The sequence below is a fragment of the Staurois parvus genome, unplaced genomic scaffold (assembly GCF_062004578.1).
Source record: "Staurois parvus isolate SC_StPar_1 unplaced genomic scaffold, SC_StPar_1.0 ptg001273l, whole genome shotgun sequence".
Taxonomy (NCBI): Eukaryota; Metazoa; Chordata; class Amphibia; order Anura; family Ranidae; genus Staurois; species Staurois parvus.
Window position 1 is genome coordinate 28,254 of NW_028319069.1, and position 26,268 is coordinate 54,521.

The window sequence follows — 26,268 nt, forward strand, 5'->3', positions numbered from 1 at the left end:
ATGTGTAAGAGAACGTTTGACCCTGGTAATGAAATTGAAGCATCTAATCTGAGCAATACTAAAGAAGGTTTTCATTTTGTCAGATCCATCGCCATGAGAGAAGGCTTTGACCTTGTAAGATTTACAGAGTTACATTTACAAAAATCATTAGATATTAGTCTTTTTTTCCATTCGTATGATGACTTTTAAACAAAGCTATTATTTTATAGGCATCCTTTCCTTCCTGTTCAAGTTCCTTTCATTTTGAATGTAGTGGTTTATTTATGAAAGCGTCATTACAGATTTTAAAAGCTGTTGCTAAATCAAAGCTACACCTCTCCAATTAGCAGGGAGCAAGAGCTTTAATGATTGGAGACCACTAGCCAGGGGCATGTCAAACCTCTGCAGAGAGATGCACTCCCACCCAGCCAGCCTAGTGTAAAATTGAAAATGGCCTCAGCCTATAAGTCTTCACCAAGGCCACGCCCTCTGGTGTGTTTCGTTCCGCCCACCTGAGCTTAATCATAGAGCTACAATTAAGCTTCGGGCGGAGCTTAGTGTGTCATGCAGTATGGCCTTGTGGGCTGAAGCCAGTTTCAAGTTTACAATAGGCTGGTTGGTTGGGAGTGTGGCGCTTTTCTGATCCCAACACATCGCTTTGGATGAACACTTTTGGCAACCTGTACCCTGCCACCTGGTGATCATGAGAGTTTGCTTCCCCAGCTTGACTGGCATTCGAAATCTAGTACCTAAGGTCATCAAAATACAAAGTACCTCTGAGGAAGTCATATGACCTGTTAACAAATTGTGTAGGGGTGGAGCTTAATGAATGACATCATCACATTCAGGAAATACAGGAAATACTGGTATCCGAGCACTGTGACTGATGTGATATGCACATAATGTATGCAAGCGATTGTATCTTGGTGCTTGTGAGCACCTAAACAATGTGAGTGCTATTTTTATATGGGAACGTGTGAATAAAGTGAAACTTAAAGATAAAACACTATTTAGTTTGTTTCCTTTATATGTGGCTTAGTTTAGGAGGAGAAAAGAGAAAGAGCTGGAGTAGTCATTATAAAGAAGTTTCTGCAATAATCAGGAGGACCCCCTATTTCATAGGTGCATAAGGAGGTGCCATACCACTGAGGACCACCATAGCTTTTCTGCAGTGTACTTACTGTATGTCCATTTAGAAGGGGGCATGAGCCTACTTGGCCCTATAAAAATGGTAAGGTCAATGAACCCAGCTGAGAGCACAAATGAAGAAGATGTGAGCACATTATGATAAGAGATATACAGTATATTGAAGTGTTCATGGGTGCTTCATATTATTTGGTTTATATGTGGTTGTTTGTTGTATAACCACTTGCCTTCCAGAAGATTTACCCACCTTCATGACAAGTCATTTTTTGCTATGCGGTACCGTGCTACTTTAACTGACAATTGCTTTTTTTTGCTTTTTTATTATATAAATGAAAAAAGAAAAAACAATATTTTTTAGTTTTTGCTATAATACATATCCAATAAAACAAGCTAAAAATTAATTTCTTCATTTAGGCCAAAATATATTCTGTTACATGTCCTTGGTAAAAAATAAAAATCCCAATAAGTGTATGTTAATTGGTTTGCATGAAAGTTATAGCGTCTACAAATGACGGTATACTCTATATATTGGAATTTTAATTTATTTCTTTATTTAGTTAGTTAATTAGTTATTTATTTACTAGTAGCAACAGAGATCAGCATCTTATCATGGGACTGTGATACTTTGGCAGGTACTGACACTGAGTGGGAAATGACTAACTGCCACTGACATCACCAATGACACTAATTCAGTGACCGGTGTTAATATAAACACTGGGTAGGAAAGGGTTAACATTTGGGGAAATCATTTTGTTAACTGTGTGCCTAGGAAGTGTTTATGTGTGTCCTGATTTTATTAAAGCAGAATTCCAGCCGTTTTTGTGTGTATTAAAAGTCAGCAGCTACATAAACTGTAGTTGCTGACTTTTAATAAACACACACTTACCTGTCCCGGGGTCCAGCGATGTACTCACTCATGCAGTCCCTTCTCTCCTTCTGTCCTCCACGGCGCCGGCATCCCTACTGTGGGCACCAGGCTGTGACAACTTGCAGCTTCACAGCCTGGTGCCCACTGTGCATGTGCGAATTGCACAGCGCCTTCTGATTGGTCTAGCAGTCTCCTGGGACCTGTGACAGTTCCCAAAAAACTGCAGGAGCAAAGAGGGGACTGAACCTCCGGTTGCTTCGTCGTGGCAAACTGAGCCGGAAGTGGGAGCGGATACCTGTCAAAATCAGGTACCCGCTCTCCCCTCTCCCCCCAAAAGGTGCCAAATATGGCAGTGGAGGGGGGGAGGAGGCAAATAAGCGGAGCTTCCGCTTTTGAGTGGAACTCCACTTTAAGGGATCGTGTTGTTTTTTTTTTCCCTGCTTAGCAGTTCATTAAAAAACAAGATCGCCTGTTTCCTATACAGAAATCTGTGGTGTTTACCATCACAGAGCTCTGTCCTTGAATCACTGAGCCAAACAGCGGGTCCCAGCTGTCAATCACTGGCCAGAACCTGCTGATCGGCTTGTGCTGTAACTAATCACAGCACAGCCAGGTAGGTGGGTGGGTGTGCATGTGCCCCCTACCGGGAAGAGCTGGATCACATATTAGGTACGTGATCCAGCGCAGCAGAACCGCTCTGCTGCTGTTTAACTAAGTGATATGGTGGACAAGCAGATAATGAAGTGCTACGCCATTTTGTAGTTAATTTATTTTACACACTTATATGAGAGTGTAATTGGTGTTGGCAGCTTTTTAGTACTGAGTTTGGGATTTGATCATAGAAGCTCACAAGGGACACTATAATAGTTAAACATTTTATATGTTTTCTATTTTCTGTTGTAAACGACATATGGATTTATGAGATTTGCATTCTGATGTTATGTAGATTTTACACAGCGTCCCAACTTTTTTGGAATTGGGGTTGAATTTAGCTGAAAGTTCGGCTGAGCTTTAAAGGGACATAAACAAAACCTATAGTTGAATGTTAATCTAAAGTAACCCTGTAACATTAGAGAAAACCCCCAATAAACCATATACCATTAAGAATAATGAGAATACATATTAATTTCTGCAGTCAGTGTTGCTGAAAACCATTTCACTGAAGAGAAATCCCTGACCTAAGTCTGTGATGAAACCAACACATCTGGGATTGCTGATCTCTTGTATCCCCTGGAGCACACACTAGTTTCTCCTGCTCACCTCCACCTCACTACTGAAGTCCTGTAGTGACAAAGGGTCCGTGGGAGGAACCACTAAGTACAGTGGGGGACACAGGAGATTAACACTCCCAAAATACAGACAAGAAAATCTCCTTAGGAGACCAGTGGTTTATTGGGAGTTTTCCCTTAGGCCCATTCACACCTGTGCATTCCAAGAATGCACACAGAAACATATGAAAAACAAGCGTCTTGCGCCAAGGAAGCGAGTGACAAACACCAAAATGCTCTTTAAAAAACATGCAAAGCTCATTGCCTGAAAAACGTGCCAAAAAATCATGACATAACAGGGGTGACTGAGGCCTTAGGTGGCAAGGTTGCTTTTAAAGTGAATAGCCTATGTACAGTATACCAATATGTTGAGAATATGTAAAGATAATTTTCGTATTCTGGATCTGAATCTTTGCAAGTGCAGCAGTTCCCTCACTGACCCTATCAGTGGTCTTTTTCTAGTTGACTTTAAGCACTGAATTAGGATTTTCAGGAGATATCAGAGGAACTAAAGTAGCAGGTATGAGTTTAAATGTAACCATGTCATTATTTTTTTTTAAATTAATAATCTACAGGGGTTTTCTTGTGTCATCTGTCTCAAACAGACTCTTAAACATCTTGTCAAATATTAAATGGGGTAATTTTTTTAGCTTGGCCCACCAGCATGATGGAAACTAGCAGAGATTCATCATACAATTCATAGAGATTACCACAGTTCAGTTGCCTTGCCTTCATTGATTAATAATTACATTCATTCAAGGAGGGTCTTCCTGTGTTATCTGCTTCAAGCCAGGTCTTAAAATTGTTTGTCAAAAAGTAAAGGTTCATAACTGGCTTTGCTTTCCAACCTGGTGGAACCTAATAGTGATTCTTCATAGCGATTGGACTATATACAGTAATTCCCACATTCCAGCTCCCTTGCCCTTTTTGGTTAATTATTTAATTAATTAATTTATGAAGCATTTGAAGGTTACAGACTGAGAACTGGATTGTGTTTATATATTGTGAAGGAGCCATTTTTGGGCCCCTCTAATCACCTACCCATCCAGTGCTAAAGGGTATAAGGACTGTTGTCAATGTGATGGTGGAAAGGGGACTATGGATGTTCAAGGGCCTAAAACCATGATGATACAGATCTGTACACCTGGAGGGTAGGACTAGAATTCTTCAGGGAGTGACATTGACATGAGTAATTAGCAGTGGAGCAGAAACATATAAATGGTTTTGTTCATTTCTATTTATATTTTAGTAGTATAAACCATAAATGGGCAGCACAGTGGCTTAGTGGTTAGCACTTATGTCATACAGCAGTGAGGTCCTTGATTCATACCTCGGGCAGGAAAATGTCTATAAGGAGTTTGCATGCTCTCCCTGTGTTTGTGCAGTTCCTCTTACATTGTAAAGACACATTGGGGTTGATTTACTAAAAATGGAGAGTGCAAAATCGGGTGCAGCTCTGCATAGAAACCAATCAGCTTCCAAGTTTCATTGAACAAGCTGAAGTTTGAAGCTGATTGGCTACCATGCACAGCTGCACCAGATTTTGCAATTTTAGTAAATCAACCCCATTGCCAGGTAAACTGACCCTAGTGTTTTTTACCTAACATGTAAACAAATTTCCAAGAAAATTTTTATGAAAAGAGGATCTCAAGTTTATCAAAATGGTGCCCAGAGAGCTGGCCCATAGATTTAAAGTGGTTGTAAAGGCTCAAGGTTTTTTACCTTCATGCATTCTATGCATAAAGGTAAAAAAATCTTCTGTCTGCAACAATCCCCCCCCCCCCCCCCAATATTTACCTGAGCCCTCTCTGGATCCAGTGATGTGCTTGAGAGCCTTGGCTCTCTGGGGGCTCCCCCTCCTCATTGGCTGAGACAGCAGTGGGAGCCATTGGCTCCCATTGTTGTCAATCACATCCAGTTAGCCAATGTGGAGTGAGAGGGGGTGGGGCTGAGTTGTGGCTTTGTGTGTCAATGGACTTTGTGTGCTCACTCGGGAGCAAACCTGCTTGGGTGCCCCCTTAGCAAGCTGCTTGCTCTGGGGGCACTTGGCAGAATAAGAGGGCCAGGGGCACCGATGGGGACCTGAAAACAAAAGGAGAATCTGGGCTGCTCTGTGCAAAATCAATGCACAGAGCAGGTAAGTATAGCATGTTTGTTTTTGTTTTTTTTTAAATTGCCTTTAATATCACTTTAATGAAAGACTGTACAGATACTGTATATACATATATAAACCATAAACATACAACTTGTATAAAAAAGAAATTCATGCATAAGATACAGTACCAGGGGCGGACTGACAACTCATGGGGCCCCCGGGCAATATGGGATCATGGGGCCCCTATGTCCTTGCCCAAACTCAAAAAAGCCTATGAAAAAGGTACCAGGGGCATCTCATGGGGCCCCCTCCTGACCCTGGGCCCTTGGGCAGTGCCCGAGTTTCCAAATGGTCAGTCCACCCCTGTACAGTACATAAACACAAAAATGCCCATTTTCATTTATAGTAACTCACAGTCAGGCATTGTAGTAAGTATCAGACTAAGATGCAGATTATCAATGTACAAAAAATGCCATACTAGGCTTATATTTCTTGCATTTTTTATCGACCACCAACAATGTTCTAATACAAATAAATACTGTACATATGTTCCGAATCACAGTGACTAATAACATGCAATGACAGCAGTGTTTGGAGAGACAAACAGAAATATACTGAGTCGAAGATGAAAGTGTGATGTTAGTGTAACAAAACAAAGTATCAGTATAAATATGTCAATCAAAGCCATCCCAGCTCTTATAACTTCTTCTTCATAACAAATATCTTAATTTTTACTCTAAATTTAAGAGGACATTGTTTTTTGATCCATACTTCTTGTTATTCAATCTGTCATTGCATTGAGGGGTTCTGAAATAAATTTCTCGAAAGGCTTTCTAGGTATACTGCATATATACAGTATATTATAAAAGCCACAAATGAATTCTGTGTTCATCCTTAACCGCTTGCCGCCCTGCCACTGTGTATATACGTGTGCAGGGCGGCAAAAAAAGGCCTGGTCATTAAGGGGGGTAAATCCTCTAGGGCTCAAGTGGTTAAGTGTATTTTGCAAGCAGCGAGGGTACCTGTATTTGATTTGGTATAGGCCTCTTGCAGTACAGCATAGCTCAGACCAGGAGAGGAAGAAGCAACACAAGTAACCAATCAGTTGTGCTGCAGTACAAGAAACATGCTGATGGCATTAGAGGGTAGAGTGACGGAAAGATGAGCTCATCAGTCTACTGCTTCCTCTTTCATTGTTCAGTCTCAGGGCAAGAGAGGGGAAAAGACCTCTAACTGTACAGGACTGCTACAGAAAAAATGAAGTCCGCTCCCCTGCCAGACAGGGCTGCACTGTATGGGAGAGTCATGTAAATCTTAGGACTGGATGGACAAAGATACCACACCTTTGACAGGTAAAACAGCTCTTCTGTATGTATTTCATGTCTGTTTTAGCTGTTTGCCTGGAGTTCAGCATTTATTTATTTTGTATGACACAAAGAAACACAAACACACAATGCAAAATTCTGACTAGCACTAAAGTGCAATTCCAGCCAAAATTGTATTTATTCATTCATCTATTTTTTTTTAGTCTTGGAGAGTGAGGAAAGATTTTGCCCCCATCAGTTTTCTACTGCTATATGGGTCTCACTTGTAGAAATTTCTTCTCACTTACTGTTGCAGTGACAATGTTTTTTTTTTCAATTCTATTTTATTAATATTGCAAAAAGTACAACAAAGTGACATCTCTGTAACAAAAAAATAAAAAATTTAAAAAATGTTAAAAATAAAAAAAAAAGTGCCAATACACGTACTTCCACAATACAAAAATCCTCCAGGGTCATGCAGGACCACACCGCCCCAAAATAGTCCTTCTCCCCTCCCATCCCCACCCCCGCCTCTCTCTCTGTAGGTCAGCATCCCATCCCGAGACTTGTGTGTTACAACACACCACAGCCAATGCAGCTTACTTAAAACATGTGGGTTAAGGACCAAACAAGATAAATAACTCATGTGCAGTCCCCCTACCTCGTCTGGAGCGTAATATATAACGCTACCCTCCCAGTCACTTTTAATGCACATCCTTAGCACCTCCAATCCCCTCTAAAAGGATGAGAAAACATGCACTGCAGAATACAAGTTGTAATACCACCTAAACCATAACACCAAAATCATTATATCCAAAAGTTGAAAGAGGAAACATTTCTACCCAATAGAGTCAGATGTAGATGTCCAATAACTCCATGCCCTGTCAAATTTTTTGGGTCAACCACTGTTAACATAAACACGCTTACAGAGACAATCAAACAAGCAGTGAGTGAAAGTTTCCAACAAGCTCAAACAAGAAAGTAAGGTCAAAGTGATTACGGATTCTTGTCTGGTGAAACCTTTCTCACCTTGGTAAGTGAGGAGACATTTATCAAATGGCATCCTTGATAGCAGTAAAACCAAACTGAGGATCTAATTCTTTCCTGTTTTGTGTTAAACAAAAAAATGTTTGGGCTGGACTCAAACTTCAACAAAGATTGACTTCATTCACTTTAGAAGGTAAGAGTCTCTAGGTTTTATTTCCAAAGCTTAATTGAACAAGCTGAAGTTAGAATCTGATCGGCTGGACCAGTTGTGCACCAGTTTTAGTAAATATACCCCTTAGTGTCTGGTGTGTTTAATGGTTAGCTCATCCTCATTTTTGTGAGTTCTTGCTAATGCACCAAGCAACTGATTTAGCCTATACACTTACAGTATTTAACTTTATTTCTGCCTGTGGAAAAAAAACTTTTTTCTGAAAAAAAAGGATGAAAATAATATACATGTCACATGGGCAACTGTTTCCAAGAATCTAGAGTTCACTGAACCTCTCCACAAAGTATGGAATTAATCCAATAGTTCACATTCTCCAAAGATGTGGTGCTCAACCGTTCTTAGGTACGAACTCCAAAAGCTATTGTGTTGTTGCCAAGAATCTAGAAATTAGCTTTTCACCAAATATGGAACAAACCTAATTTTACAAATTCTCTTAAATAGTAGTGCTTAACCATTCACAAAAGGACCCAAAATGCTGGTAAGCCATTGTTGTTTAACTTTTGGTTTATCAACCCAATGCTCAATATCTAAAGCAGCGGTGCTTAATCATTCTCAGATGTAGACCCCAAATGTTGGTGTGGTATTGCTGTCAAGAATCTAGATATTTCCGAGCTTGCCCACCAAGCATAAAATTAATCTAGTTCTACATCCTCTGTGGTAGTGATCAAGTGGCACCTCAAAATGCTATTGTGCCATCCTTCATTGACTACCAAATGCCACATTTGTTATTGTATTGGAACCTTGAAAGGTATCATTCCACATATGATTTTTAAAAGTTCTGGTAATCCAGGGACCCAAGAAACCAATGTTTGAGGTCCTGACCCACAGATTGCATGTTTCTCCAAAAAAGCATTAGTTTCCTATGTCATAAAAAAGCTATGGAATATGAAGAAGGGAATCAGCAGGACGGAACTATGAGAACAAGATGTAATTAAACTAAAATGACATCTTCTTTATGAAACATAACTGAAATCCCTCAGTGAAAGCTTACATGCTTACAACTATGTGGAGTAGGTTAGGGGATTGGATGCAACTAAGCAACTCTTCACAAATGGGCGGTATCTCACAAGTCATTTGGCACTATTTTCCAGCACTGAGACCAATGTGTTCTAACGATCTGTATAAATGAAATTTGACAGGTCTCAGTTCTGGGCAGTGTACCAGAAATAGCATAGAATGACTGTGTGGTCTTTTAAAGTGAACCTGTCATTTACCTATCAAAACTATATCTTAACAGATACAGTATGGAACTAAATTTGTGTTTCGCTGCCTGTGTTCTAGCTGTATACATCCTTCCATTTTTCATTCTCACAGAATTAACATCTTATAGCCAGTTGTACTAATAATACAAACTATCCCAAATTTCAACACAATCATTTAAAGTATATGTTCTGGCATTATCCACAATTACCCCACACCTCCCTCACCCTCTTCTAGAATATGTCCCGGCGTTATTTATTTAAAACTTGTTCCTGTTGCATGTATTACTTCATGCAATATCTACTAATGGAGGCACACACCCAGAACTACATCTTCCAAGAGCTCCACTACATACAGTGCTAGGAGCACTTTTGGTTACTTGTAGATCAACAAACATTCTTGTGTACTTGCAATGTTCATAAAGTAATAAAACATAGGGAAATGCATATATTTTGCAGATATGTACTAAATACATTTCTACCATGTAACAAATGCACCAAAAGTATAGCTCTTGGCCTCCATTTTAAAACTATATCTACCTGAAAAGTGCATTGTAGGAATGTTAAGCAATCAGTCTGCTCTAGGCATAACAATCATTCACTGGGACTAGCATAACATGTGTTATTACACCAGTCTTAGTGTACCTTGTAGTGTAGGGTCCTTCGTGCGTCTGCTTCCTTCCTTCATTCTGTGGATCTATAGTTTCTGCACCTCTCTGACTGCTTCTTGAATTTACCCCCACCAGTTATCAGATCACCAGTCATCTGGAGGGTAGCTCTGACCTGGGGGAGCAAAGCCTTGCTCTTCTACAAAGATGACACTGTGCCGAACAAGGCAAACTAAGCCAGTAATGGGAAACAATCCATTGGTAATACTGGTGACTAGTACTCTTTTACTAGAAGAAACTTTAACTCTTCTTCTCACACATTATGGCAAGTGCTCACAACACACTACCAGCATTCTGTTTTACAGTACAACTAAAGGCAAACCTGCCGGTTTTTTATTGCTGCCTGTGCTCCCGTTAAGAAGATTTACCCTCTCAATTCGTCCTGTTTACCATTATTATTGAAAGTGAAAGTAAAAGAAAATACCACATTTTGGGTTGTCCTCAGATAAGTAATAGAGGTTAAATCTTCAAATGGGGGCACTAGTTCTGGTGACCTGGTGATCCCCAAGAACTTCCCCTAATTTTCAGAGATTTTCTCTCACTACCTGTTTGACTATGGGACAGGATGTGAAGGGAAATCTCCACAATGGGACACAGATGGTGAAACAAAATCTGACAGGGATTATAACCCTTGCTCTATCCAAAACAAAAAAAATTGCTTATAGTTGTACTTTAAAGCATAAATGCTATTTTACTAAAAAGAGATGCACTTGGATTTCTACCAATAACCTCTGAGGAAAAAATGCCATTATAAAGGGTTACCTAACTGAAGAGAAATCCTGTATCCAGCAATACTGCCTGCAGTCTCCTTACTCTGAGTACATGCAGTTGTACTCACAGATTGATCAATCAACTCAATGCAGAGAAGATCTCTTGTCTGCAAGCAGCACCCTCTACTGATGGCAGGAGTAGCTTATGTAGATGCAAAGATGGATGCAAACACAGAGCCATCCATGCTGCTCAAATCAAGGCTGACCTTTCCAAAAGTTAACCTACATCATACTGGCATGTCATAGATGCAGAGATAAGAACAAATGCATAATGTTTTTTGTGAAAGCGCACATATCCTATAATGTTGGAATCTGTTTTTTTTTACACATATTCAAATCAAATATCATTAATACACACACAACAATTCAGATTTGCTGTGAATTTGTTGTGGTGATCTTTGCATTTGTGTCCAATTACAGCTACCCTCGAGGAAATCTTGGCATTTTTAAAATGACAATCACAAAGATCCAGGGACAACAGCTGCAGGATTACAGCATTTTCCTCTATCCCTCTCGTGAAGCGCGGAAATTGACTAAAGGCGTCTCGTGTGAGAGTCAGACTGGGGGAACCTTGGTATGACTAAGTTTGTACACAGAGCCAGGCACATGACTGTAACACGCTCTTAATCATTGCATAATGTGTTTGTTAGGCCAGCCTGGTGTGTATTGCTCACTCTACTCTAGGAAGCCTCAACTTTTCATAGCTCAGGCCTGAAATATTTTTCTCCTGCATAAGGAAACACAGAACAAGGTAGTGGCTTCATGTGGTGAATCTAAAATCTATTGCTAGGTCAGTAATGGTTGATGTCCTGTATTTTCCAATACATCATTTTAGTGTTCCATATCTCCGCACCCCCTGCAGTGGTGGTGCTACATTTGAATTCCTAAAAATTCAATTTGCCAAGCCTAAATGTTTCCTTGGGGTTTAATTCAAAATCAGCAGTTGCTTAAAAGGAAACCATTGACAGCAGTATTTTCTGTACATATGAAGCTTTTTTTGTACTTTTGTTTAATCTGTAGGAAGCAGTGAGAAGTAGTCAGCTTATATGTTTCTCCTTAAGTGTTCCCTAAGTACAGACAGTTATTCTTTCTGCCAGAAGTTGTTGAGCATTCTTCTGTGCAAAGAGTGTTAACAGTCAGTATTAAAAATGATTAGCCTCTCAGCCAATGACCTTGAGTCTGGGCTTGGTGGTGCAAGCTAGGGAGGTGGTAAATTTTTGGGAAGTTCCCTGCCATGTAGTTTAGTTCTCCTGGGCTTAGACCCTAGGCGGAAGGTGGGGTAAGCTGTCTCCCTTCCCTTTGGTCTTAGGGCCTAGGGGTTGGAATATGCTAGAGTTTCCTAAGGTTTTTAAAGAACATTGTGGATTGATATAACAAAGAGGGCAATCAGCCATTTCAAGCCTTTATAAATATAGTGTATATATTCCCTTGGCACTGATCCTGCAACCCTAGGGTTGCATGTGGCCCTCTGTTGCTTGCCCTGTTTGCTCTTGGACCCAAGTAGTCAGTAGCGGGTGTGACATCTGTGCTTTAAGAAAGGTACTGTAATAGCATTGACCTAGTCAAGTATCAAGTAACATTTCCTTTGTCTTTGACTTTCTCCTACAGCACCTTTGCAGTGTCCAACCACACCTCTAGCATGTCCAAAGTCTCTAACCATCTCCTTTAGAAAGTCTACCGGTTCTGACTAACTACTACATTAAGTCACCATACAATCCTGTAGAATGTCTACGACTATTTCCTGTAGTAAAACCTCAGTCTCTGATCATCTCCTGAAGTAAGTCTGCAGTCTTTGATAACATCCTGTAATATACCCAGTGTCTATAACAGTCTTTTGTAGGATTAAATTTACTGAACATTAGAGCAGCCCCTTGGTGATGTCAGGGCCACATTTGAGGTCCCCTCCACCTCGTAAGTTGACAATCACTAGTATAGACACAGCACCTTTAGTGCCTCTAGATCCATTCTTGCAATAAGCCTCTACCTCAGAGATTTGAATTTCCTAATTTAGAACACAGTTATAAAATAAATCAGGAGGTTGACCCAGGAGGATAACTACAATATTAAATTCACACCTCACATCAGAGGCGATTCTTGAATAACATTTGCTCAGTCAGATTCAGTGCATCTAATGTATTATTTATTCAATGAAACAAAATGTTAGTTCTTTACATTATGAACTTGGAATCCAAATGCATCATTGGCCCAGATGGCTTTAGTAGCACATTTTTTTCTAACCTCTATTGTATATGATGCAAAACCCATTGAGTAAGTGGCAGATTCGTTTTCCAGAAATGTTAATGACATTGTATTCCTATCTGCACCATGGACTAACTTGTTAAACCCAGGAAGGCTCATACGGTATCTAATTTAATAAAAATCAAGCTACAGTGAAAAAACTTTTTGAAAACATGAATTTGTTAGGCATCATTTGCTGATGTTCTGTATTTTTTTCTATATAAGGTTTACATGCCCTGCAGGTTCCCTTGGAGCTTAATCCCATTTTAAATGTGAAATGTTATTTGTAGATATTGATACATTGATAATACCCTAGCCTTTGTCCATGCTTCCCTCGGGTAAAAAAGTTACACTTCCCCACATGTCTGGATATGGATGTCGTCCCATAGTGATGACTTCATACTGACTCAGTGCTGATCTCTCTAATAGGCTACCAGATGTCTTTGGGTCATAAAGGAAACCTGATCAGAGTTGTGCTTTTATTTTTTTAGACTACTCCCTCGTTTTAAATCTTGGACCATGGGAGCAGGTTATGTATAAGAGTGAAATCCAAATATCCCAGATTGGGGTTGTAAATTTTTTGGAAACACAAAGCCATATGTAACATAAATGAAGTGGATTTATCAGGTAATATAATACTCTATACTGTATATGACATATGGAATTCTTGATTTTTGTTCTACTTTGCTATAAAGTTTTGTTTGTCTTTTAATAAGTTACAGCATTGCATCCATTATTGCAGCAGTAATAGGTATATCAGTGAGGTTAGCTCTAAATGTTATTTTTTTTTTTTATTTACTGTGTTTATTAACATATTGCCTGGTGATCTTGCCTTAAAAGTCACTGTTCAGGCACTCCCCTTATAAGGTGACAACTCTTTGTTTTGTCTTTCAATTGTGCTGTGTATTGTCAGCTTTTCACCTGGGCTTCTGAGAAAGCCTACATGCAGCCATTTCAGCATACATTATGCAGGCATGGTTCACTAATGTCACTAATAAGAATCCCATGCAGAAAAATGCCATGCATCCATTCCTGGTGTGCATGTGGATCGGCTGCAGGAGATCAAGAGCAGTGGGACTGAATTAAAGCAGAACTCCATTTATCTATCACTTGGTAAAAGCTGGTCCAAACAAACTATTACATTCACTAATAATTGTGCTTGCTGTGAATGCTGTATGGACTGTATGTAGCCTCAGCTATATAAAGTATACAGTGCTGGGTCCCAACAGCAAGACAGGGAGTACAAGGTTTCCTTTAAATGGCTGAGGTGGAAATTTTGATGTCATCTGCCCACCTCTACACCTCAGCCATTCAAAAGTTGTCTTGTACAGAAAATACAAACCTGTGAATAACTGAGCAGCCCTAAACCTGACCCGATTTTGTTCCAGGAGCGGGTCGGGACGTCCCCGTACTTCTGCTGGAACACAGCAGTTTATACTGCATGTAACTGACGCTACATACAGTTTATACAGTGCTCACAGCAGATGCATTTGTTGGTGAAGGTAATAGTTCATTTGGACCAGCTTGGTTCAAATGAGCTATTATAAAGTGACAGAAAGCTGGAGTTTGGCCTTAAATAATTTAAACAAAAATTGAAACAAGTATTTTAATTAAAAAAGGAGCATTTTGAACTAAATGTTATGCAGTTGGGGTTTATATCTACTTTAGGTATGTTTTTAAAAGTAAATAAAGTGAATAACTCACAAATCTGGGTAATTCAAACAGAATATTAGATGTAAAATATGCATGCCAAAGTGAAAATGATCAGCTGATCCAGAATTATAGACAGGTGAAGTTAAATGCAAATCTAAAATGTTCAACAATGCCATGTCCGCAGTCTTTTTAATAGTCAATTGTCATAACAATAAAGACCAACCAGTATGCTTTCAGGCAGCAGTGGGTGTGGTCAAGCTTGACTTTCACAAAAGTCAAGATTAACAATTAACTTAAAAGCCTTTGTCTCTGTCTTATTATTGTTATAAAGGTAGAAGTATTATCCAACATTTGCCTATAGCTAGCTATCTAGCTAGTACCGTTACCCAAAACGAGTCTTTATACTGATCTAGCACACCACCTGAAGGCTAAATCAGTCTCTGATTGTGTATAGTTGCTGCATAAGCTGTTTGGCAGGAGAAAAATAGATTTATGTGGGCTCACAGCAGAAACCCCACCCTTTAGTAAATGGAGGATAAAAGTAAAGAAATAAGAACTGATACCATTACAAAAAAAATAAAAAATTGAAGCATGGTATTTTGATAAATGGTGATTACACAACTATCAATAAAGGTGTTGATTCCTTTTCCCACTCAGCTAACAAAATAGTTTTTGTTGCTGTATGTACTCCCCTTTAAAAGATTCCCCTTACCTCTCACCCTTACCTGTCCCAATGACACAGTAGGAAGTACCCAAACAGTATTAAATACTTGGTAGAAGTTTTAACCCTACACTTTGCTAAGGGTTTTGTTTGGTTTTTAACTTTAATTTGTTACAGGACTGCTACTTTTAAAAAACAGTTTGTAAAATTTATATAAAGAGGAAATGTAAAAACAATAAAAAGAGTCTTACCCCATTCTTCCAAGCTTTGCTCTTCTCTTTCATCAAAAGCAGCTTAGTTTCGTATTCCGGCCTTGGGTGTTCCTACACAGGAATAATAAAACCCAGGGCATCATGTTAGTATTTGTTTTCTGTTTTTCTGCAGACGTCAAACACGACCAATAGAGGACAATACACCAAGTCACAGCCGAGTGTGGTGTTTACAATTTGGTACCATAGAACACATTTAAACACAGTCACTAGAATTGGAGGGATCAAACACTTGAGGACACGCAAAGGTCTAACAAAAGGGAAACAAGTCAAACCTTTATACGTTCCTTGGTGCATATTAGATGGTGGAAAAGGAGAGAAAACATATTATAAAATACGCCAAGAAGAGGAAAAAGCCAGATATATTTCTTTTTTTTCACAAAAACCACAAGGTTTATTCAATAAGAAGTTGTTTTGTTAGCAAAACCCTCGTCAATTTGAGCTTGGAACACAATATGTATAGAGTTGGAATGCACACAAGGTTTCACAGCCTAGAAAAAAAAAAGGAATAGACCAGGGACTACCTAGCCTTGACTGCATTAGGGAATTTTTATGATGACCAGTGCCAGAATTATTTCCATAGCAGCTCACATAGGTGCTACAGACCCCAAAAGCATAGGGGGCCTAGTATGCAATCTCTCTGCTCTCCTCCTTCTTGTCAATGACCATGACCTATGCATAACAGCAGGGCAGATATGCTGTATATTTAAATACTATTTCTAGAGAAGTTTTAATTTGTAAAACATTTTTGGATAGATCCAAAGCTCCGACATTTTTTTTTTCGGACTGTAACAACTTTGGGGAGAGTTTCTTCTGGTGGTACTAAGGGCCGGTTATCTTTAACACTGATAAAAACATTTGTTTTCATTATGCCTTAATAAAGGTCCCCTAGTGTATTCTGACATGATTTTTTTTAATATTGACTGCTCAAGCTCTGAAGAAGGAGGGGGTGTTATTCCCTTGAAACGCGTTGAAGGTATTTGCTGCTCTTAACCACTAAAAGTTTCAAAGAGTCCTTCAAGCAGGATGAACTTTTGTACCAGGTGCTCCTCAGTACAAATCCAAAAATGTACCATCTGGTGAGCGCTTTCTTTGACAGAGGTAGCAGCCTAGGGCCAAAACAAGGTCCACCTATTTTATATTTCAACCACTGATCTACTTTTTTGAAGGAATAATTCACTGGAACCATTTTTCACTTCTATCAGTACAGCGCTATCGCACACAGATCATGCACTTTGTCCATGGAGGCATATTGACAGTGTCCCTAAGAAAGATCCGTGAACCCCTTATACTCACCTTAATTCCACTCCTTCATACATTTGCTGCAGCTGGTGTTAAAATTGGCTGTGTCAGAGAAAGTGGTGGTCACTCTCTCCCAGCTATGTGACAGTGTTCAAGCCCAGTGGTTGGCTACTGCTAGGCTTGGACAGCATCAATAAGGAGCAGGTCACATGGTTGTCCATGCCTGGAATTCTCACCAGCTGCCAGTTTAGGATTTGGCTTTGCTATGTATTTAGGATAGTTTAGGCTATTTCATTATATTTTTTTCATGTATTTTCTTATTATTTGTTACTCTTGCTCTAAATTTTTTATTTTACCTTTTTCCACAGTCTTTTTTTCTCTTTCTATGTAAACATAAGGCTAATGAGGGGTCAATGTTTTGTCAGAAGAACAAGTCCAGGATAGTTAAAAGGGGCTTCTATAACCCTTAAAGCTGGTTTCCATGTTTACTGTTGCTTTAAATAATTTGATTGTGCCAAGCTGGCTCAGCTCCTGCAGTGGTCCTTCTCTGAGATCCATTTCAGGAAGGAGCCTGGAGCAGTAAACCAGTGTAAGAAATCTGTCCAAAGACATAGGGCAGCAAAGAGGTGAATACGTTAGGACTGTTTTCAGATTGTATGTTTGAAAGCCAACAAAATATGGAAATGCCTTGACATAGAATGCATGGGGATAAAACTACAATTGGAAAACTTAAAGTGTACTCTTGTTATAGGCCCAGAAACCAATCTAGTGTCACAATGCAGATCCAACATTTTCAGATATTGCCTTTTTTTAATCCAGTCTGATCTATGAAGACATATTAAAGAGAGAACAGATGTAAACTGTTACAAAGGGAATCTAAGGAATTTCTAAATGTTTCTTTTGCAGCGTGCATATTTTGATCGCAAGTAACCCAATGTGTTTAATACAGAAATAAGGTCAGAAATTATTAAATCAACAAATATAAAGGTGGTTCTAGAATTAAAGAGCCAGTCTGCTTACATGAGATATCATTTTTCAATGTGTATTCTGTCACCGACTGGACATGATATATTCTACCAAACATCCTGAATTGTCCTTGGCATACAGTCAGGTCCATAAATATTGGGACATCGAAACAATTCTAACTTTTTTGGCTCTATACACCACCACAATGGATTTGAAATGAAACAATCAAGATGTGCTTTAACTGCAGACTGTCAGCTTTAATTTGAGGATATTTACATTCAAATGAGGTGAACGGTGTAGGAATTACAACAGTTTGCATATGTGCCTCCCACTTGTTAAGGGACCAAAAGTAATGGGACAATTGGCTTCTCAGCTGTTCCATGGCCAGGTATGTGTTATTCCCTCATTATCCCAATTACAATGAGCAGATAAAAGGTCCAGAGTTCATTTCAAGTGTGCTATTTGCATTTGGAATCTGTTGCTGTCAACTCTCAAGATGAGATCCAAAGAGCTGTCACTATCAGTGAAGCAAGCCAACATTAGGCTGAAAAAACAAAACAAACCCATCAGAGAGATAGCAAAAACATTAGGCATGGCCAAAACAACTGTTTGGAACATTCTTAAAAAGAAGGAATGCACCGGTGAGCTAAGCAACACCAAAGACCCGGAAGACCACGGAAAACAACTGTGGTGGATGACCGAAGAATTATTTCCCTGGTGAAGAAAACACCCTTCACTACAGTTGGCCAGATCAAGAACACTCTCCAGGAGGTAGGTGTATGTGTGTGAAAGTCAACAATCAAGAGAAGACTTCACCAGAGTGAATACAGAGGGTTCACCACAAGATGAAAACCTTTGGTGAGCCTCAAAAACAGGAAGGCCAGATTAGAGTTTGCCAAACGACATCTAAAAAAGCCTTCACAGTTCTGGAACAACATCCTATGGACAGATGAGACCAAGATCAACTTGTACCAGAAAGATGGGAAGAGAAGAGTATGGAGAAGGAAAGGAACTGCTCATGATCCTAAGCATATCACCTTATCAGTGAAGCATGGTGGTGGTAGTGTCATGGCGTGGGCATGTATGGCTGCCAATGGAACTGGTTCTCTTGTATTTATTGATGATGTGACTGCTGACAAAAGCAGCAGGATGAATTCTGAAGTGTTTCGGGCAATATTATCTGCTCATATTCAGCCAAATGCTTCACAACTCATTGGACGCCGCTTCACAGTAGAGATGGACAATGACCCAAAGCATACTACAAAAGCAACCAAAGAGTTTTTTAAGGAAAAGAAGTGGAATGGTATGCAATGGCCAAGTCAATCACCTGACCTGAATCCGATTGAGCATGCATTTCACTTGCTGAAGACAAAACTGAAGGGAAAATGCCCCAAGAACAAGCAGGAACTGAAGACAGTTACAGTAGAGGCCTAGCAGAGCATCACCAGGGATGAAACCCAGCGTCTGGTGATGTCTATGCGTTCCAGACTTCAGGCTGTAATTGACTGCAAAGGATTTGCAACCAAGTATTAAAAAGCGAAAGTTTGATTTATGATTACACTGTTCAACAAATTTTTATTTTTTGCCAGTTTTGGAAACAAAAGGATCCATTTCTTAATGAATTTCACATTCTCAGTTCAAATATAACAATGAAATTTGTCAATTGGCTCTAGTTTTTCTGTAAACGGAAAGTTTTCTACTATAGGCGTAATGACTACATAATGCACAATAATTATATAGATAGATGTCTTTCCACAAATATAAAGCAAGTGATATTGACTACATAACAAAGCCTAAATGGCATAATATATTGCATAGGATTACCAAGAAAAATTATAGCCATAAGCTAAGTTGAATCATTTTAATACTTAGGATTCTCACTAGTTTTGTCTTCAGTTTGTGTCGGTTTTGCTTCTCTTGGCTTTTCTCTTGTATTCGAGGAAAGGGCTATCTCTTACAATTGCACGTGACTACACGCTTCAGGTTCTTCCTCACTTGACTCAACCACGAAGGATTCTGGTGCTTTAGGAATTGGTAGCCCCTCCCCATGAGGAACTGGATGTATTGCCGATGGAATATTTGGATAGTGCACAGATAACTTTTTCTTCTTATTTAGCCCTTTTACAATTGGAGGCACCATACAAAAGTAACAATTACTAACATGATCTGTTGGCTCTCTCCAAATCATTGGCACAGAGAAAGGCATAGATGCCTTTTTTCCATTCAACCATTGCTCCAGTGCCGTCCCACAAGAATTGCAGCATATATGTGGTGCCCAGCTCTTGTCCTGGTCTCCTATCTTGCAGCCAAAATACAAGTTGTAGGCTTTCTTAATCATTCCTGTTATCCTCCTTTTTTGTGAGATAAAAGTTATTTCACCGCAGATATAGCAGAAATTATCTGCTTTATTCACACAAGTTCGAGGCATTACTGAGTAGCCTATATAAGCATAAAACGAAATGTAAAGACGCTGTCGAACTACAATCAGCTACAGATACTGCAGCTTTTATGTAGTGAAGTGATGCAATTAAAGGCTAATATTGCATCATCTCAGTATACATGCAATTTTCTATTGGTCACCAGTATCAATTGCGCAATATGCAGCTGAAGTTGCATCATAATTTTGAATGGCTTACGTCATTAGATGGGTGAATATATCATGGAAACTAGAGCCAATCAACATTTTTTAGGGTCATTTTCGTTTTCAGCACCCCAAAATTATGTAAGATTAGCTAATTTTATGCCCAAAACTTTTTACCTGTTGAACAGTGTTATTATTCTGTCCCATTACTTTTGGTCCCTTAACAAGTGGGAGGCACATATGCAAACTGTTATAATTCCTACACCTTTCACCTGATTTGGATGTAAATACCCTCAAATTAAAGCTGACAGTCTGCAGTTAAAGCACATCTTGTTCGTTTCATTTCAAATCCTTTGTGGTGGTGTATAGAGCCAAAAATGTTAGAATTGTGTCGATGTCCCAATATTAATGGACCTGAATGCATTGTCTTTCCCCTTTCTATTACTTTATAGTTCTGTACCCTCCGTCCATGATTTGTGATCATAACAGGTTTTTGCCCAGCAATGCCCTAAAATAACATTTTCTCACAGTGAAATTTGCAATGGAATAGCACGCCCTCTACAACAGTGATGCTTGTCTTCCGTTTGCTCTCCCACTACCTGTTCACCCTTTGCAGTCTATGTCAAAATCCCTGTAGGTTCCTGTTAGGTTTGGGTTGGTGCTTATACAGGAGTAAGGGCCCTTCCCATGTTGTAGTGCTTGGGCCTGGTGATTGGCCACACAGGCAAACAGCATTGCCACTTCTGAGGAAGGACCAGAAGGAAGAACCAGATCAGGGTTGCCAACCGTCAGTAAACTTATGGAACATTTGTAAAACTCAGTGATTTTTGCTACTGTCTGTAAATATCAGTGGCTGATAATTTGTCATGCTGAATTGACACTGTAAGTGTAAACCAGTCAAATTACTTGTTATATGTATTGACGGTGTTTCCATATTGTGTTTATACTGTTTAAATATTGACTGTCTTAGTTTTTAATATCATTTTTCAGGTTGTAAGTAAAAATTTGCCCTGTCAGTAAATTTTCCATGTTTTGTCAGTAAAAATGTTGTTGGAGGTTGGCAACACTGAACCGGATATTTGAGAAACTTTCAGTGGGGAAATGGGGGGAATTCAGACCTATCTTCAGCAGTCATTCCTTTTCTCCACTAGAGGTCCTCTAGAGTCTTCATTCACCCCAATTATTCACCCCATTGTATCTGCAGCATCATCATGCCAGCCTGGGCTCAGAGTATTACTTCACTGACTGAGCGGTGCTCACATATCATTTTGTGGAAGGGATGACCATTCACGACTTTGGACCAAGTAGAAAACTCTTGTAAAAAAGGTGTGCACATATCTTTTTCAATGCATTGTCTGATAGCATTATGGATATATATATCTATATATATATATATATATATATATATATATATATATAAAGTGTATTTTTTTATTATTTATTTTTAGAGGGGGGGTTGTCTTTTTTAAATAGTTCTGCTTTAATATTTACAATAAAACTGTAGTTTGTTGCTCCAGGGAGTGTTCAATTGCCTTTAGTCATCACAGAGGATTTTTCTACCTGTTGGAGCAAATTTGACCATGTTTTAGAAATTGCTGTGTTCCTTCCTCTAAACTGTGGTTTGGGGTTCTGAGGATGTAAGGTTTTTCATATATTTCTGTTTTTTTTTATAAAACTCAATGGATGTGTCTTTTTTAGCTATATTAAGCATGAAAAAGTTTTAATGTTAAAAAACAAGGTGACTGAAAGTTTCACTAGTTCATATCTTCTCATCAGTAAGAAAATATTGTCTTTTAATAGACATCCTGGGGCATGGGAGCATGTGCATGTCTAATAATTTATGAGAGAAAACAAAAGCCCATTCAAAGTACATTAAAATTAATGCAGAACTAAACCCACATTGAATTAGTAATAGTGTTCACTGTGAAAAATGTTTATTTGACATAAACACATTAGAAGTTATATAATTACAGTATAATAATGATAGACACGCTGAATTATGAAAAATGGAAGCAATGCAGAGCTGAGTGTAGCAACCAAACTTATTTTTAGGGTTGGTTCTAAAGATCTATAATAGAAACCTGTCACTGCTGACCTTGCCTTCAAAAAATCTGCTTGCCTGGTTGGTATGTCAATGCTTTGGTCTCAGTATTTCACTGGCAAAGAATGAGTATGCAAATAAGGAATTTTGACTTTTCTCTGGCTTTTTCGGGTCTGAGACTCAAAGTATTGACAGCAAACACATTCTGCCAAATAGCATTTGCAAAAGCAAGCCTACGATATAGTACATATATTTATTTTGTAATAGGTATATTATAAAGTAACTCTTGCATTCTAACAAATTAAAAGTTTAAAAAGTTCATAAAGTGTTGTTGCCTTGAGGTTCCTGCACCTAGCTGTAGCAGATTTTAGTACATACTCTATGCCCAAATGCCAATGCCAATGCCAAGCTAAGTTTGGTATTTTCTGGTAGAGCTGAAACTTTCCCACACTGTTCCTCTTCTCCCATGTTCCTACTGATCAATGAAAAAGCTGGTCCCCAGTGGAGTGATTTCATGGTTTTGCAGCAAAATTACCAATTTTGCTGAGAATTTATAGCAAACATTTGCCAAAGTAGACATTCTCAGTTTCCCTCACTAAAGGGTTCATTTACCTTTACAGAAAACAGGAAAGGTGACCTAACATTAAACCCCAGGTTCCCGCTATACTTACTACCAGAGATCCTCAGCTGTCATGGCTCCCACAGCCACTCCATCGATCCAGGTTTGAAAATCTCCTCTGCTTTCTCATTTAGAATCCATCTTGTCACTGCAGGATGGAGGAGAGAGTCAGCAGATCCCCAGAGCGTTCGCGTGACCAGGGGAGATGTGACAGTTGAAATTTGCTGGAGGTAAGTACAGCGGGGACTGGGGGAAGGGGAGGGAGTGAGGAGGGGGTCTGATGTTAGGGCACCTTTAGAGTTTTTCTGTAAAGGTGAACTAATCCTTTAAACTGCTTGAGATAATTTATACTTTTTTATCAGTGGGTTTGGGATGTTTTGGGTGTATTTATTGTAGTTTTGAAGATTTTATTAAAATGTTACTAAACCCAGGATCCTGCATTCACTATATTTGGTCTCCCACAGCACAGAGAACATGGAAATGGAATTATTTTACTAAATATAAACTGCTAAATACCTTTTCTCATCAGCAGTATATAGAAGTCTTGTGACTTCAATCAGTTTCCAGCTGAGCACTGGTTAAAGCCTGCAGGAGGAGTTTTCATTCTGCTCTGACAGTCCTATGAGGCTGTAAAACACTTGACCTTCTGTCTGGACAGTGCTGATTGGCCCTGTGCTAATCCCATGCACCCTCCCATAGAAAAAAACCTCTCTAACAATACATTCTAAACTGAGCAGGTGCTGAGTGACTCCTAGAGCTCTGCACTATAAGCAGATGGATTGGGGACAGTAGAAGAAGGGGAGGATCAGAGAAGACAGGATCAAACAGCCTTTTTACACAGTATGGAGGATTAACTCCTTAGGTCCACAGTGAGTATAACAATCATGCTTTACTGCATATACAGACTGATTTTAGTGTTGTGGGTTTAATAACACTTTAAAGGGTCCATTACATAGTTTTTTTAATGCACATATTTCGATGTACTAAACTGCAAATTTCTTCCCATAACAAAAATAGCATATGCTCCCATCCTAGCACTGTAGAGCAAACATGTTTGTTTGTTTTTTCCTGTGTTTTAGTGCATTGGGAGATCCATAGAAGTAGTGCATTAAAACACATATAAAATGAGTTTTGATGTGATGGCAACAGGCATTAACAAGCCTTGGTCAATGGCTGTTGACCCTATCCACTCTAAATTCTAAATTTTAAAAACACTTAGAAAACATGTATCAAAACAAACAGTAGGTCAATGAGCAAAGGAAACACACAATGATGCATGACAACGCGCCTGCCTAACAATATTAAAAAACACACCTTTATGCACACACATACTGTAGATCTAAATGGGTTCTTAGCATTCTTTGTAGTCATGCTGTTTTTATTTACTTTTACTTATGTATATTAAATTGTTGTTTGTAATCTTTTTTTTTTAATTTATTTAAATTTTTTCAGTCTGTTTTTTCTCTCCGTAAAAATAATGTAAAAAATTAGACTAAAAAAAGATTTGTTTTTTGGAACAAAACAAGTGCAGGATGATGAAAGGAGCTTTTATAACCCTCACGAGTTATTTAAAAACCATTGCACTTTTAAAAACCACCAAAACCACTTTATTTCACCTGCCCCATTCACTTCCAAGCATTTTACCAAAATGGTAAATTTTACTATTTTCACCAAAATATTAGGAAAATGAAAACACTCAATTTCATTTATATCTAGAAATATCCCATCAAATTTATGAGTCAATAGGAATACATGGGGGACAGGAATAGTGGCCGAGCTTCAACCTTTTGTACTTGTGTCACTGTTTTCTTTTTAATAGCTTTTATTTGAACGACTCATGATATCCCTTCTTTTTCCTTAAGATTTAGTGTTTTATGCAGTTTACGTGCAAGTACGTTCAAGAACTAAAACTACATTTTTCCATGTGATTGTATTAAATAGTAAAAAAGGCAAAAAGACATGAAAATCTCATTATACCCAGTTTTAAATCATTACCTCTTGGCAATTGTTATTTTGATTTTCTGCTCTGCCAAGTTTAAAGGAAACCTGTACTGCATGGCAGCCATTTTTTACCTCTGCCTCTGAAAATACTAGTTGCCTGGCTGTCATGTAGCATCAATACTTTCTCAGTTATTACCTAGAACAGGTAGGCAGATCTGCAGCTCTGATTGCACTGATTTTCCAATATGCATGGCTGTTTGTGTCAATAACTAAGAAAGCATTAAGACTAAATGGCCATGTCAGAGGTACATTTCCTTTAACTAAATTTGTGACTTGTGTTCTGGCTTCTCAGACCCAGCTTTAAAGATCTTTAAGCGTGATCTGAAATTACAGCTTCTATAGGACAAAGAAGTTTTAGATTTAGGTGTACAAAGGCTTATTTGCAGATTGCAGACTGATCAACAGATTGCACAGGGGAGAGTCAAAGAAGCTACCATTAAACACATCATGCATTAGCCCTTGTGGCACTGACTTTACATATACTTCTCATCAGCTGAACTCTTTGGGCTCCTCTCTAATTCCTTAAAAAATTATTTGTGAAATGATAAAGTAGCTTTTGTCTCCTCCTAGGTTCCATTCAATGAATAACAAATTAGTATTTTTTTCTTGCAAGATCATTATCATACATCCATCAGACCTTCTAACCTTAGCCAAAAGTGAACTCACACCTATCTTTAGCTGAATTAAGGCAGTCCCATCACTTTGATTAGGTTCTTAACTAAACACAACAAAAAACACTCTTATCTGACCTGCACTATTTTTAGCCAATGCAGTGCACCACAACTCCCACTGCATTCTCATCATGCACTGTTGTGCACTAAAGGGCAGATGCATTTTTTTACTGTACAGATGCATGGTGTTACTATTCAGAAAGAATGTTAATGCACATATATAGCACAAGCACTACATGCCTTAGCACTTTACAAATTCGGATTTTGTACTGTACATCTTGTTTTGCTTTTGACAGTTAAATCACATTGGCTTTAAAAATTGCTTCTAATCAGTGGTGGAACACAGGTATGCAGGCACAAGTTTAGAATTTTACAGAGCATTTTGCAGTACTGGTGCCAGGTTGTCAGTTTCTGCGTGTTCTTTTGAAAGTCACCTCTGCTTTTAATTAAGCAATTTTTTTAAAATGAATTTCTTAATATATAAATATGGAAGACTTACTTCTTCTTCTTCTAAGCCTGTAAGGTCCCAAAAGTAGCTTAACCTCATTTGCAAGCGCTTCCAGTGTTCAAGGAATAAGGTAGCTGAAAGTCAAAAATGAATAATAGTTAAAGTGAAGCCAACATGAATAGAAAGTAGAGACATGATAGTTTATGATCTATAATTCATATGTAGGGGAATGTATAGTCTTTTTAATGATCAAATATTCATATTTAAGAGCTCAGCTTGATGTAAATAATGATTTGTTTGTTAAAAACTGTGTTGTTATGTCTATTTTGTATATTTGTAATTGTATAAGTATGTAGGTAGGTGCA

The 26,268-nt window shown here is 38.7% G+C and overlaps 1 protein-coding gene across 1 annotated transcript in view; it reads right to left on the bottom strand.

Moving 5' to 3' along the window:
- LOC149437662 (anoctamin-2-like) overlaps positions 1–26,268 on the bottom strand; it is a 154,290-nt gene that overhangs the window by 18,672 nt on the left and 109,350 nt on the right. Inside the window, exons 11-13 of the mRNA XM_089660787.1 lie at positions 25,955–26,037; positions 15,610–15,621; positions 15,317–15,388 (exon numbers count right to left, since the gene is read on the bottom strand). Of these exons, the coding sequence (XP_089516913.1) occupies positions 15,317–15,388; positions 15,610–15,621; positions 25,955–26,037 (167 nt within the window). The remainder of the gene's footprint in view (positions 1–15,316; positions 15,389–15,609; positions 15,622–25,954; positions 26,038–26,268) is intronic.